This window comes from Gossypium hirsutum, chromosome D06 (assembly GCF_007990345.1).
Source record: "Gossypium hirsutum isolate 1008001.06 chromosome D06, Gossypium_hirsutum_v2.1, whole genome shotgun sequence".
Taxonomy (NCBI): Eukaryota; Viridiplantae; Streptophyta; class Magnoliopsida; order Malvales; family Malvaceae; genus Gossypium; species Gossypium hirsutum.
The window spans coordinates 25,830,587-25,847,413 of NC_053442.1; the positions used below are offsets into that span (position 1 = coordinate 25,830,587).

Consider the following 16,827-nt stretch of genomic DNA (forward strand, 5'->3'; position numbering starts at 1 on the left):
TTAAAGCATTAATTTTGAATAAATTAAATTCTTTCGTTAGCCCAACCTTCAATTTAGGCATTAAATGACAATTTAGATTTGACCTGAAATATATTTAAATCACATGATCAAATTATAAATATGAAGGTACCTACTATATAGACAATTTGGATCTAACCTGTTAAAAAGAAAAGAAAAACAAAAAATGCTCCAACTGAATTTTATTGACACTATTTGTTTCTTTTTTAACACAACAGATCTTAGTTATTCATATAGTAAATAATATGTATTTATAATTTGATCTACGTATTTTAAATATGCTCCAGTCAGACCCAAACTAACACTTAATGCCTAAATCTGATATATATTATTTTTATTTCCAATAAAAGGCCTTTCCATTTTAATTTTATTCTTATAAAGATCGTGAAATTACAAAGTTAATCCCTCATGTTTTTAATTAGTTATAAAAAACATAATTTTAAAAATATTTATTATAACTTATTCTTTTCGTTTAACATAATAAGATATACACTCTTTATGAAAAATTGATATTCTAGTTGTTTTTTCAATCCTCAATTACGAAACAATTAACATTTTTCATATTAATTTTTAAAAATTTATCAAAATAAATACAACTAACATGTATATCGTACGGACATACAAGCTTATTATACATTACAAGGTTGGATTTGAAAATGAAAATAAGCATTATGTTCACATAGTAATTTTTTTTTTTACATTTGGCATTAAACTAACTAAACACATATTCATATCCTTTTTTGCTTCATAAATTTTTTAAATATTAATAGTTTCACAATTTGATCCTTCTTTCAAATATTATTGAAATCAATTTACTTAATAACTTTTTTAAAATTATGATATTAGTCCTTATTAAATTAAAATTGTTGCCTTTAGTTTTGAAATAATCGCTTATTAGTAACAATGATTTTGAATAAAATTTTAAAATATTTATTAACTTGAATATTGTCTCATTACATTTTGAATAAATGGATATTTTCAGTTTTTTTTTTGGAAAACTTAAAAAACTTTAGTTTATAGTTTTTTAGGTTAGTTTAAACATTTTTAAATGAATAGAATTAATTATGATTAAAAAATAGTAATTCTATTTTTACAAAAATCATATAAAGCATGTGAGACACAATATCTTAAATAACATATCAAAATAAATAGGCATAATAATTTATTTGGCCTTCCAACTTTATTAAAAAAATTATTTTAGTTATTCATTTAATTTTTTTACTTTTTTAGCCCTTAACCTTGCATTTTTTTTTATCAAACTATCCCAAAATGGATAGAAAAGTTAACGTTTTTAAGTGTGCTAATGTGGCTTATATGTGGATTGCCATGTAGGTAACACATCAACATTTAATTAATTTTTTTTTAAAATTTTAAAAGTTAAAAATCATTAAAACTATTGAAATATATAAAAATTATAAAAATATTTTTAATATTTTTAAAAATTTAATTAAATTCTACGTAAACTTTTTCATCCATTTTGGAGTGATTTGACAAAAAAAATACAAGTTCAAGGGCTAAAAAAGATAAAAAAATTAAATAAAAGGTTAAAATGATTTTTTGTAAAATTAGAGGGCCAAAAAAGATATTATGCCAAATAAATATATATGATACACATATTGTTTTATTTTTTCTATATTGATTTATATATTAATTAAATAATTTAAAATTTTACAATAGTTACATATCTATGTGGCATTGATAATTCTTAACATGAATATAATATATAATATATAATAATATTAATTTATATGGAATTACATTAAATTTTTTGAAATGAATACATACTTGAATATTTATTTTGTTAAATTAATATCATATATATATGGTTTTTAAAATCATTATAGTATCATAAATGAAGACTAAAAAAAACCAAGCATTCGTATTTATATGAATTTTAATTTTAAATATTTTATTTGTCTAATGTTACAGATTTTAAAAATGATTTTAAATTAATAAACAAATATACATTTTAATAGATATATACAACAAACTTATGCATAGCATGGGATAAAAACTAGTATGAATACTTTAGCAATGTCTTTAAGCAAAATTGGAAACTAACTTATGTGGCAAGCTTTAATGTTCCACAAATGACCTTATATTTATAAGGCACATGAACATTTAACATGTGAATATATTTTAGGGTAAATTACACCAACAGTCACTTAACTTTGGGGTAGTTGACAAAACAATCACTTAGGTTTCAATTCAGTCACTTAACTTTCGAAAAATAACAAAATAATCCTTTTAACCATTTTCTGTTACAGATGTAACGGAAAAGTGACATGACATTTAACGGTGGGCTCCCATTTAAGAAGTTTGGGCAGTAGAAGAATAAGAGAAAAAGAAGAATAAGAGAAGAAATGGAGAAGAAAAAGAAAAGAAGAAAAGGAGGAGAAGAAGAGAAAATGGAAGGACTTCATATCGACGATTCCCAAGGGTCAAAATCCGGGAACTCAAAGACGACTATGCTTCCACGACATTGATGCCTCCATGGCCAAAGCCCTCTACCGCATCATGATCATCGAGGTTCCCACCATAACCATCTTGATGCAACTGCTAAAACCATTGAACCTGGAGCTGTTTTTGCAAGAGAAAGCCATAAGTTCTTTGCATTTGAATCCTTTGTGTGTAAAAAAAATATTGGAAGGCTTCGACTCCCCTGACTTTGGGGTCACAAAAGATTCTGACTCAAAAAGACTTGACCTCGAGAAGCATTTCAACACATTCAAGACCTTGAAATCTGTACACCTAAATCGTTTTTAGCTAAAAACCCAAGCTCTTCTTTAGCTAGATTCACCAAAACCAAGTACCTTAACCTTGTCCATGCTAAAATAGAGTGTTCCTTTTTCGGGAACTTGAACCAAAGGAAGCTAGTTACCTTCGGTGGGTTCCCAGATATAGCTTTTCTCATAGCTTTTGCAGAGATGTCTAGGCGGTTTTGGCTCTTGCATTGCTTGGGGTTTTGGTTCTTGCACTTTTTTCATCATCAATCCCCTTTGTATTTCTGTAACAATTATTACCATTTATTTAATATTTTGAGCTTATACACTTGATTTTGGATAACCCTTTTGTGAGATTTGAAAAATATCCTAATTTTTTAACTTATTTTTCGATGAGGAGAGGGAGGGGTCTCATCGCCACCGTCGTCCCTGATGGAGAAGAACCCAAATACAGAGTTGTTCAAAAAAGACCATGGGGAAGATTCGTAGCTGAGATCTGAGACTCATGGAAAAAAACCCGAGTTTGGTTAGGTACTTTCGATTCCGCCAAAGAAGCGGCTCGAGCTTACGATACAGCGGCGATGACACTGCGTGGACCGAAAGCCAAAATGAATTTCCCAATCAATCCCTTGAATACTACTGCTTTTCCGATCAATAACCACCACTGGTGATTATACCCGATGGGTAATTTTCCATTTTCCTTTCTTCTTCTTCTTCTTCTTCTTCTTCTCCATTTGTCTTATTCTTGTTTTTACCCTTAACCAATCATCTTTTCTTTTCTTTTTGACCATTTGACTACTTATCCAACATGGCAAGTTAACTGGCCACATCAGCTAGTTAACTGGCCGCATCAACTATCCCATTAAGTCTGTGACGGAAAATTTTAATGAGTGACTGACTTGTTAGTTTCCAATAACGTTAATGACTGTTTTGTTATTTTTTGAAAGTTGAGTGACTAAATTGAAACCTGAGTGATTGTTTTGTCAGCTACCCCAAAGTTGAGTGACTATTGGTGTAATTTATCCTATATTTTATGGGTCTCATTAAATGTAATAGTGTACAAATGAGAATAAAAATGTTTTATATGTGAAAATAATTAAATATTGTATACTCACAAAGGCAACAATTAGTGAAACTTGTGAAAAAATAATGAAATAATTCTTAAATGCATTAATTCTTTTCTTTTTTTTCTTAGTGACGGGATTAAACTAATTTTTTTGGAATTTTTGAATTGATTGCAAATATGTTCAATAATATCAAATATAACTTCACATATTTGGTAATTTAAAAATAAAAAAATTAAAGAAATTAGAATAAAAATAATATCAAACATATTCTATAGTTTAAGGAAATTTGAATAACTTCACATTTTTTTCATCCTATAAATAGTGGACTTGCATAGTATTCGCAAACACGTTTGTATATTATTTTATTTTTTACTCTACAAATTCTTTCTGAAGTAAAATAAAACTGATACAAATTGTCATAATATAGGCTATCAATATTCTAAAAACTAAAATTTTATATTATTTCATTTTTACTTTTTTAATCATAATATTTTTGAAAAGTTACAAAATTTACAATGATTTTTAATAAATAAATATAGTATATTTTAATTTATATATAATTAAATCTGTGCGTTGCATTGAATAAGAAACTATTTGATAACTAGGCTAACAGTAAACACTCAATTAAAATGTTTTTAAACTTAGCATCATTTGGTGGAATTAACTCATATATGTAATTGTAAAGTAGACGCTGAACCCAATATTTTAAAAATCGGACAAATGATTAAATCAGTTGAACAATTAAAAAATTCATAATTTTTTAAAATATTAAAAAATTCAATTCAACAAATTTTTTTGTTTCGGTTTCTAAGTTTTTACTAGTTCATAAACAATCTGATATATATTCGATTTTATGTCATTAGTCAGATCACTAATTTCTAATTTAGCCAGTCGATTTGATTCGATTGAGAAAACACTAATCGAATCAATAATTTTTATTAAGAAGTAACTCATGGATTGGATTAGCTGAAACTCTATATACAATATACTTGGGGTTATTAGTTAAAATTTTCCTCCTCTTTCTTAACACATGGGAAAGGAGCATATATGCAGATGTGCATGTGTCGCTTTCATTGCAAGGTATTGTGAAGTTACATTAAGAGATTGACTTTATGACATTGAGAATATCTTTGTAGGGAAAGGACCTAACAAACCAGTAGCGCATTCACAACAATAAAGCTACCATGTTTCGTTATTCTTTGTCTCTCAGATTTTTCATATATTTGTGTTCCAGTCTATCTGTTATTGTTTTTAAATGTAGTTAGAATCACTCGACCCTTTAATTAGTGACAATATATATATATATTCTCCTTTTCTCACATCGCTATCACAACTGATTGAAGCTTCAATTCCACTCTGCGCTGCTTGTATTTAGTGGCTCTATTAACTACAACACTATTATGCTTTGTTTCTTTTTAGTCGTTTCTCATTTGGTTTTCATATTTTTCAAACATCAAGAGGTTGGGTCCATTTCAGGTTGTGAGACTTTAGGTTACATCATTTTCGATTTTAAATTTTTTTTTATTATTTTATACTTGAATCTTTGCTGTTGGAGTTATTTTAGATTCATATCAATTTTGATTTGAGTCAGTTTCGATTTCATGTTATTAATTGAGTTTATCAATCAGGGGTTTTAAGTTGAGAGATTTTGAGTTCAAGTCATTTGAGTTTTTCCATTTAGGTTTTTCACTAAAACTGGAATCATTTCAAACGACTTGTTTAGGTGATTCTGGGTTTTAATCATTCTAAGTTTAAGCCATTTTGAATTTAAATAATTTCTAACTTGTGTCATTTTTTGGATTTAGATTGAGTGAATTAAAATGGTTGGGCTTTTATGATCACCTTAAGTTGAACCTTTCTCCATGTCATTTTTTTAGGGTCAACTACATTTGTAGTTACTCAACTATTGGTTAGTTTTTTTTTGGTCACGCAATTATGAAATGTTACACAATGGTCATCAAACTATTCGATTTTTTTCGTTTTTGGTCACTAATCATTAATTGTTGACGGGAAGATGACGTGATAACTTTTAAAATTAGCATAATAACAACTTTAACGTCAACATTTATACATTGTGTCAATTTAGTCTTAATTCTAAAAATTTAACCTTCAACATTTACACATTGTGTAATTTTGTCCTTTTTTTTCACCTAAAAAGCTAAAAAAAAATGAATCTATTAACTAAATTTGATTAGAAATATACCAAAACTGGAAGCACTCAATAATCCAAGATAATAATTTTCATCTTTTCTCATTCTTTTAAAATTAACCCTCAATGTCACAAATAAAAGTAGAATTGCAAAACAAAATAGACCAAATTACGCAATGTGTAAATGTTGAGGGTTAATTTTTTTGGAATCAATACTAAGTTGATACAATGTATAAATGTTGAGGACTAAAGCTACGATGATGCCAATTTTAAAATCTGTGAATTTATCTTCCCATTAGTAATTTATCAGTTGGTGACCAAAAAAGAAATTTATTAATAGTTGAATGACTATTAATGTAGTTTAACTTTTTTTATGACTGCCTATTTGTAAGTTTTAATTTGATTTTGTAGATGACCTGAAGGAAAAAGCAAGGTGAACGATTTCTTTTAGTAGTGACCATAGATGACATGAAGAGAAAGATCATAAAATAATTTATGGACACTCAACGACCCAAAATTTGATATTTGCATTAACATAGTTTTTTTTTTTTCGTTTGTGGTGGAATCAAGGCATCCTCCATGCTTGTTTAACAATTCATGAAGACTAATCCTTTTGGGGTTCGCGGCTGCTCCTCCTAACAATGTCATCTTTAAAATTTGAACCTGAATTCTCTTTAAGAATGTAATATAATTTATCACTAACCCAACACTTATTGGTATTAACGAGTATATTGATCCACCAAACCGAAAATTCATTTTAGAAACTTAAATATTTATTTGGTAGGAAAAGCTACGGGGAGATATATAAAAACAAATGACATACATACAATACAACACAATCTATAAAAAGATGGTAATGGTTGAGAAGAAGAAGAAGATACATTGACAAAACTAAACTATACATGCTTCTGCCAATTCTTCCGTACACATGTCATTTATAAAAGGATAATAATCATTTAGGGCAAATGTTGTTGTAGACACTCTTTTAGATTTGGAAAGTTTTGGTTTTGAAACAATCAGTCAATACCATTTGCGAAACAATATTTCTTAGTATGTAAACATACATGCAAGGATACTTACGTGCATACAGAGTAACATTATAGTCATTGTAAAAATGAACTTTATGGAAGAAATAAGCTTAGTCAGAAAGTTTTTACCCTCATAATGTAACAATTTGGATAATTAAAAAAGGTTAATTACATCATATGTCCCTACCCTATGCTTCAGATTTTAAATTGGTTCTCAAATTTAAAATGTTTTAATTTAGCCATCATACTATCAATGTTGTTTCAGTTAAATCTTTTTGTTAAATATTGCTTATGCATTAACAGTTTGAACCGAAAAGAAACATAAATTATATTATTAGTAAAATTTAGGAAGGCTATTTTTTCTTCAAATCCCAACTATCCATGCCATAGGCACATTATATTTTTAATATATTCCACATCAAATCCAAACAAGTATTTAGCATCTAAAATGCCAGCATGACTTGACTGATATGATATCGATATCTTGATGATTCAATTAAAATGTTTTGAAGTTTGAAAAGTTGACATGATGCAATAAACCATATAAGAAAATATAGCTTTAATTACTTACCTTATGTCAATAAGAGTAAATTTACCATTGAATTACCTTATTCTTAACAACCAACCATTTATTATATGAACCTAGTCTACCATTTCAAAGATGGATGCAAAGGTAATGCATCAGTAGTTTCAATGTGATAAAGCATGCAACATATGTAAGGAGATTGAAAAGAGTAGGAAGCAAAATTGATGAGCTTATCGCAATTATGGCAATACAATTTCTTGGAGGTGTACAACCTAGTTGTGATGAATCTGATGAAGGCAAAGGTTGCTCTATCTCAGCCTTTGTTGCTTCATCCCAATTACCATTTTCTTCAAGGGAACAAATCAATCTTGTTGCTTGAAGGCCATCTGAGACTGGAATGCATACCCCCTTTGTTGCTTTATCCCAGCCTTTGTTGCTTCATCCCAATTACTACGGCTTTGAACCGCATGGACAACATCAACACCGTTGTTCACAACATGTAACACCTTATACTCGGCCTGGTCGCCAAGCCTAAATATAGGATGCCATACCATCGTCTCGTCTCATGTACATCAAATAGGGGATTAGCTCCAAGCAAACCGATCTTCTTTTGTTAACCTGTATAAGTTTTAAGTCATCCAATTAGTTAATAAACATTATTACATACAATTCATTTGTTAATCGGTCTTACATATAGTTAAAAGCATGCATAAGGGATATTTAGCAAAATTTCATAAAACTGCTCGTAGGTATCGATATTGTCATTAAGGTATCGATATTTTCTTTGAGTGGTATCGATACCACTTGGAAAAGTGATACCAAAGTAGCTTACTTTTTTCTGGCCAAAAATCCCAATTATAAAAAATTATCGGTACATGCTATAAATTATCGATACTTTAGTCCTGAGTATTGATACTTGAGATAAGGTATCGATACCAAATCCCTATTTTGTTTTCCTGTGCGTTTTAATTCACAAAGGTATCAATTTTCAAAGCCAACTATCAATACCTCTACTACTGAAGCTAAAAATGCATCATAGAAGAGCAAATAATTCATTTCAAATAGTTCCTAAGCAACATGCATCAAGTACTTTGTTTATTTCATCTTGCTATGGCTAAATTTATCAGTCCAAAGTGTCCAATCATCCAAGCAAGAATTGTTATGCCAACATCAATGTTTAAAAGTTCTAACATAAGGATAACATGAAATTCTTATAAATCAAATCACAATGTTTAAAGATCAATAACCCAAAATGGTTCTACCATATTTCCTATTTCCCCAATACGAATATATATAATAGAGAACCTATGATAAATAACCATTCTTCCTTGGATCACTCCTTCGAAAACCACACCCCCACACCATGACGTCACTGATCTGCATATGTTGAAATGAGTGGGTGAGCTACAACAAGCTCAGTGAATGCAACGATTTTCCACAACGCAAACATAACATCTTGCAACACAACTAATCATTTACTTACAAGTACCTTAATCTTAAGTCTAACATCATATAGTATTACGTCATGCATTATCTAATAGTTCATTCTCACAATGCATACATACTAATTCAAGCATAGAACATATTCCACATGATTACATAAAATATGATAAATTGACACTTGAGTTATGAAACATATAGTGACCTCTAGCATCACACATCGGATATGCAGATCTCGTTTACATTACATAGACTCATATAGTCAAACATGTCACAAAAAGTGAAGCATAAAGCTAACACTTTTATTATTTCCCCTAACATGTCTCGTTGAATGGAGCTTAGATCACATTCCCTTATCCCTCAAACATGTCCCAGGGCCTTAATGCCCAAAACCACTATACTTATAAGTGAGTACTTACAATCCTATGGCATGCCAACTATATTCAATGGTTCCAAAATCACAAGGCCAAAATATTCGAAAACAACACATATTACTTATCGATTATCCATGCACTATCACTATCGAATAACATATTTTGCAAAACACTATCATAGTCATATAACATATAAATTTTATGTATATAATTGTACTTCACACCATAGTCACTATGTCCACATACCACATTTCATGCACAATACATAACCAAAAAATCACAATATCATTATGGATTCAAGGAAACATACACTTGGAATTTAGAGTAGGGGTTTAGGCTACATCTTAATTCCCAAATAACACATGACTCGTGTTTACGAGTAGCAATTCCATACACTTACCATTTTATGCTTTTATCGAAAAGCCGAAAGCTCAACTAACGCTTCTCTAGCTCGTAACAAGCTCTAACAAATCCGAAGCTTTACACACATAAATCATACAATAACCACAGTCAAATAACAACCAAGAATTCACTCAAATCAACTAACACACAAGCTTTAAGCTAATTTCCCATGTAACTTAAACTATTAGCATAACGAACTTTAGATACTAATATCTCGATCTATACTCAACCTTTTTGTCTAAAATTAGTTCCGTTCATCTAATTATTCATCTACACCTAATTCACAACCTTCAAACTAGACAAATCTACTCAATTCATGGTATCAACATTTTTTAACATCTTTTAGGCAATTTTTACAAGATTCATTTAAACATGAAAAATCCATAAAGAAACTTCAAGATAAGTTCAAAAAATTTCTAATCATGCTAAAATAAGTTGAAAACCACTTTGGAACCAAGTTTTGACTCAAAATCTTGAAACCACCATTAATTGTTCGATTTTTGGCTTTTATTTAAAACATTCAATTTGAGGGCTAATAATTCAAGTTTCATGTCTAAATAACATTAAAAACCAATGGTTACATGAATAATTACCTTTATTGAAAGAACGAATGAGTTTTGATGTAAATTTGAAAAACCCACATTTGGAGAAGATGATGAAATCTATGGAGTTTTGGGTCTTTTTAGTAGGGATTTATAATGGTAAATAACTTAGGAATGATAGAAAATCAAGGTATGGTGGTTTAAAAATAAAAAACGAATGGAATAGTGAGGAAAAAGCAAGGGGCGACAAGCATAATGAAGAAGAAAAGAAACTGATGTGAAACATGTTGATGGGAAAGAAATATGTTCAATTTTATAAACTAGTTAAATTGTTACATAAATGCTCACTATTTTGAATTTGTTACGAATCGGTCCTTTATCTAAAATTAGGGGTTTCTAGAATACTTTTTCAAAAATTGATTTAACAGTTAAGATGCCATAGTCGAAAACATTATCGAGTACCAACTTTATGAAATTCTGAGCTCATATAGGCAAAAATTCCTAAAATAGCCCTAAAACTCCTAAGTCCTATTTTGGGGTGTTACACAACATCTTTTGCGTGGCCTAATTGCTTCATCATCGACTATGCTGCCATCACATTAATCTTACTATCTTCCTTAAGTAGGATCTTAATCTTTGATGTAATATTTTTTGATACATCTTGATTGTAGTTTAATATGGACTTGACAACAATGTTAAATATTTTCTCCTACATTTTAGGAAAGCATTACGGCTCACTTATACTCATTTACACTTCCACCACTAGGCTTGTCTCTGAGCGACTTGATGCATCTGCAGTAGAAATCTTATTCTTAGCTTTTGCATCATTTCGATAATGTGTGTCTCTAAACATTGAACTGCTATTAACTAGTTTTGAACTGTGAGTAAATGAAATTCTAGGCTTAGATGATATATGTAGATCTTTAGCCTTAAAACAAACATTCTTAATTGAATCTATCTCTTTTGCTTGACCATTATTCATGGGAAATGAATTACAATTCTCTAAGAACCCATTAAGTTTATGTGTCTTTCTGTAGCTAATTTTATATGGTATTAATTTTGTGTTTTTCTATATCCATTAGATGAAAATAGAGAACCAAAGGCATGGTTGGAATTGGAAAAAGCTAGCAATTCCATAGCATCGTGATCGTCCATATTTGAGAGGTCATCTGAGTCATCAAAATGATAACATGATGGAGAAACCTTGTAAGGTAGGATAAACGTAAATGTAGAACCACAATGCAATTTACTAGACATGGTAAGATGACGGACCATTAGCTTAATTTGTTCCAAATACATAAAATGGTACCAGCAAGAGTATGATCTACATATATTAACAACATAACTTTCTCAAGTAAAAAGGAAGCATACATAAAATATATAGCTTCATAACTTCCAAACTTTTTAATGATCTGGAATTAACTATCGTTGGTTGTGATGTGATAAAATGTCTCTTCATTATGTCACTATTACCTGACCTGCCAGACTAGTTCATTAAGTAAAAAGAGGGGGAAGGAAACTTAGCTACAAGTATACACTTTATAATAGATCGATTCTTCTTTGGTAGTACCAACTGTGGAATGAAAATTCTATACAAAAAGAAATATATATATTTTTAGGAAAGAAAGATTACACTAATTTTTTACATATGACGAGGCCTAATCCTGTCCTGCTGATCGCCTCCCTTTCGATCGACGAGAAGGAGATATGAATCAATACTGGGATTAAAATGAATATAAGTATTGCGGCTTTACTGTAAGTGTGATAGGTTAGTGGTAATATTTGTAGCATTACAATAGAACACTAGAGTATTCTAAGGATCAAACCCAAGAGAATCAGGGATTGAATAATTTCTAAATGACGTGCATGCAAAATAAAGAGTCTAACCAACTAATCACAGAAATTATATTACAGTAAATCATAAAGTCAAGATAAATTAAACTAATCTACGATCTAACAAACACAGACTAAATTGTAAAACGTGCAAAGTTACGGAATTAACAATTATGTAACAAACGATAGTTGGTTGATCTTGATGTAGTTCACTAATATTCAAATTAGGGATCCAAATTGTTTAAACTCCCAAAATGACTCCATATTACATCTCGGTCTCAATTTTACCAAGTTAGACAAATTAATTTGGATTATCTCTTGATCTCACCAGTTAACCTGAGACTAATGAACTGGTGCCTAACAAGATCTCCTCTCGGTCTCAATTGCCTAGATATTCCCTTAAGGTCATCAATTTGAAGTTTTTAGGTACATTCAAATTAGTTTAATTTATTACGATTTAGCCCAGCATCCAAAAATCAGCTCACCGCATCTCCATCAACCAACAACCTTAAAAGGTTTAGGTACTCATACTAAAAATAAAGCTAATGAACATGATAATGAAAAGCATGGAAGCCATTGAAGAAAAACTTAAGAAAAATGTGAAAGTTGGGATTTTTATGTAAGAAAACTTAAAAGACATGTAAAGAGAAGCATTCAACAAGAAAATCTAAAGCAAGAAACATAAAAGGAACAAAATTTAACAGATTTAAAGTAAAAGAAACTGAAATACATTAAACTAAAGCTAAAACTTTCATTACAACCAAGGTATAAGGACTGAAAGTGCAAGTAAACTTAAGCTACAGTGATAACTAACTTAACTAACACTAAAAACAACTAAAACAAGAAGAAAAGTTGTAGAGAAATGTTAAATCTACAGCTAAGGAAATAAAACTAAGAAACCCTAGAAGAAAAAAAAAGGAAAAGCTAAGAGAAAACCTAGAGAAAACTCAACCTAAACTAAGCTAATGTGGCCTCCTTCTTTCTCTCAACCAAATTTTGGTTGATATAAGTAGCTATTCTGGCCCTATTCTTGTAACAACCCTCACCCGGTTCGATCGCTAGACTTGAGCTATAGGATGTTACAACAATTAATGGAGCAATCACAAACGATTCCATCTTTAAACATTTAATTAAACAATAAGAATAATTCATAATCATTATTTCAATTAAACATGAAACTATTTAATAATACAAAATTAACATTCCAATAAAACATGAGTTACACAATGATAGTCAATTCAATGTATAATCATCAAATGTGGCTTTTCTCAGGCCCTATACAAGCTTACGTATGTCCGAATATCTACCTAGAATCTGACTAAGACTAATTTGAAACATTTCCAAAGTTACAGATAAATTAAAGCGTAAATAAATTCTTCAAATAATCAATCTATAATAAACATTCAAATGTAATGGTAAATAATTAAATTCGAGTCTTATTCGAGCTTACGAAAGCTCTTAAATTAACTTGAGTACAAATAAGGACCAAATTAAAAGCTTTTCAAAAAGTCAAAAAAATTTTCAAAACAAGGTCACCCGACTGTGTGCCTAGCCTGTGCTACAAATGGAGACCATGTGAAATTGGAGTCACACGGCCGTGTATTTAGGCCGTGTAACTCACTAAAGTTGTGGGGACCTAAATGAAAAAATTCAACAAAAGTCACACGATTGTGTGGCTGGGCCATGTAACTAACTGAGATTGTGTGATCTAAATGCACCCTTTTTTTCAGTGGCACACGACCGTGTCTCAAGGCCATGTGTGACACCCAACCATGTGGCTAAACCGTTTGGCACCAAATTTTGTCATTTAAGAGCTTGTATCAAAATCAACCATTAAGGTAACTTCCAAAATACATTTTAACAACTTTAAACATATTCAAAACATCTTAAAGACAAACCAAAACATGTTATATAACATCCTACTAATGCCTAACCAATATGCCACAATGGCACCATCACAAAACAAGAGCATGTTTGGTTGGGTGTATTGGCATAGCCAATACACCCCTAATCAGTGGGCCCTACTTAAGCCTCGTTTATTCCCTTGTTTGGTTCATGGTAATGCTATTACGGGTGTAATACATTCCTGACCTAATCGGTGAAATTCACCGATTTGTAATACATCCCCAAAGCTTAGTTTAGGTGCTGCTTCGTTTACCCTCCCTATTTTACCCTCCTGATTGGCTTTCCTATTGCGTCTCCTCTTCCTTCCTTCTGCCTTCTGTCGATTTGCTCAACCGATTTGCTCCCTCTGTCTCTCAACCTTTTCTTTTCTTTTACTTTACAACCATTGCTGGAGTTCTTGCAAGAGCGACAACTATACCCAGATGAACAGATCTTGAAAGCAAAGATCGAGCTTCTGAACAAGACAAATATTCCATAAGAGCCTATACCGCACCGATGATGTCCCTCAGGACATGGTCGATAGGAGAGTCGAGGTTGTCGCTCGTCTCAAAGCTTTGGAAGATGCCGCCGCTCCTCTCGTTACTTTCTTGCAAAACGATAACGCTGTTCAGGAACTGCGTGCTGATAAACAGTATAATCTCCAGATGCTTAATGACCGCTACCAGGTCTGTTCCCCCCTTTTTCATAAATTTAAGGTTATTTTTATGTTATTTTAACCCCTTCTTGATTTTTAGTGAATAACCCATTCAAGTGTGAAATTGTATTAGTCATAACATTATGTGATTTTTAAGGAAAATATAAAGAATAACCAAATAGATGCATATGCTTTCTTGTGCTAAAATTCTAGCATGCTCTTTGTTGTTACAATTTTGATTTTGCCTGGGTTTGAACTAATTGAAGATTTTTTTTAATTTAATGGTGGATAAAATTATTTTTTTAACAGATTGGTCCAGATCAAATAGAGGCATTATATCAGTATGCAAAATTCCAATTTGAGTGTGGCAACTACTCTGGTGCTGCTGACTATCTGTATCAGTATCGGGCTTTATGTACTAACAGCGAAAGGAGCTTGAGTGCATTGTGGGGGAAGCTTGCTGCCGAGATACTGATGCAAAACTGGGATATTGCTCTTGAAGAACTTAATCGTTTGAAAGAAATAATCGATTCCAAGGTTTTGGTTGTATCCCCATTGATTATTCGGTTTTTATTTTGACAATTTGCTTTCCGATTATTCGTTGACTCATTTATTGGTCTTTTTGCTGTAGAGCTTCTCATCACCTTTGAACCAAGTTCAGAGTAGAATATGGCTTATGCATTGGAGCCTCTTCATCTTTTTCAACCATGACAATGGAAGAACACAGATCATTGACCTATTTAATCAAGACAAGTATGTCACTTTAACAACTAAACTTAAGGTTTCCATGTTTTGTTACTGATGTTGTTAGTTGCATCATTTGTGTGGTAGTCACATCTGTGCTTATTTGTTCTTTGTGCATTTTCCTGTCTTTTTATGCCATGACTTACTTCTGTTTCAAGATCCTGCTATGTTCACATGCTTCGGTTTTGATTGTGTTGGAATGGAACATGTTTAGAAACTTTGTGGATTTCTTTTATCATTTGCATGGTTTTTTTAATATGAAAAGTTAATGCACTGCCTGCCATGTAATTTGCAAAATGTTTGTTCAAAGATTTGAGGCTAAAGTAGGTGATATCTTCGCATTGACAAAGAAAGTATGTGTCCCATAAAGAACTGCAATCAAACCAAAAACAAAGAAAGTAGTGTTAAACCACTAATGAACATGTCTAGAAGTGTGTATATGGTATATGCCCCATGTTTTGAAGTCTTTACTCTTTAGCATGTCTAAGAGAATGTGTATAGTATTTGCATGTTGAATTTTATATAAGCAAATTAAGTGATCAGTTTACTAATGCAGGGAAGAAGTAGATGAGTTGTGCCGAACATTGGAAGAGAAAGAGGACAGTTCATGTACTGCCTCAGATCAGTTTTCTTGTATCACAATATAATGAACTTTGCTAAACAAGTTATGCGTGCAATTTAGTTGGAGAGGTTTTTTGTTAGGTCATGTAAGACTTTTGTTGGTTAAACTATTAGAAATTCAAGAGCAAATTGGGTCCTCTAATATAAAAATAAGCAATTTAGTCCTTATATAATTCGTTTTGAAGCAAACAAGTAACTTTTGAATAGTTTTAATATTTTTCTTATCTAAATGCTCGTGGAAAAAATTGAAAATAAACATGTCTAAAAGTTTAATCATAAAAAATCCATCTTTCTACAGAAAATATAACAAAAAAAGTTAAAATAAACGAAGAAAACAACATTGAAGACCAAAATTGCTGCAAGTCAAATCTAGAAACAAAATTGAAATTGAATACATAATTCATTATTGGGAAACAGAATACATAATTGGGAATATGAAGAAAAACCCTAATTCATTATGTTGTTAAGTAAATTTAACTTGGGTTGCTGATGGTAAAGTAACAATCATAAAATCATTATTCAAAGTCAAGTTCAAATATTTTAATATTTGATAGAAGAAATTGATGAAGTTTGTTGATACAATCATAAGAATATTTAATTTTATTAAAGTATATATTTTTGTTAAATTATATTTAATAATAATTATTTTATAGTATTATATATTATGATTTTAGTAAATTCATATAAGAATATTTAATACTAAGAATTTTATTAAATTATATATTTTTGTTAAATTATATTTAATAATAATTATTTTAAATTATATTTTATAATATTATATATTATAATTTTAATAAATTCATATATTTTATCAAATTATA

The 16,827-nt window shown here is 30.3% G+C and overlaps 1 protein-coding gene across 1 annotated transcript; it reads left to right on the top strand.

Annotated features, from left to right (window-relative positions):
- Window positions 1-14,504: 14,504 nt before the first annotated feature.
- On the top strand, window positions 14,505-16,135 carry LOC121218337 (eukaryotic translation initiation factor 3 subunit E). Its single transcript, XM_041095427.1, has 4 exons — window positions 14,505-14,672; window positions 14,951-15,178; window positions 15,273-15,394; window positions 15,942-16,135. The coding sequence occupies exons 1-4, from the start codon at window positions 14,520-14,522 to the stop codon at window positions 16,030-16,032; spliced, it is 594 nt and encodes a 197-aa protein (XP_040951361.1). The 5' UTR covers window positions 14,505-14,519; the 3' UTR covers window positions 16,033-16,135.
- Window positions 16,136-16,827: the final 692 nt, after the last annotated feature.

Bases quoted from the DNA above. Each gene is read 5' to 3' on its own strand.
- LOC121218337 (XM_041095427.1), top strand. From the start codon at position 14,520: ATGGTCGATAGGAGAGTCGAGGTTGTCGCTCGTCTCAAAGCTTTGGAA. The intron at 14,673-14,950 runs GTCTGTTCCCCC...TTTTTTTAACAG, and splicing joins TGCTTAATGACCGCTACCAG to ATTGGTCCAGATCAAATAGA. The intron at 15,395-15,941 runs GTATGTCACTTT...TTACTAATGCAG, and splicing joins GACCTATTTAATCAAGACAA to GGAAGAAGTAGATGAGTTGT.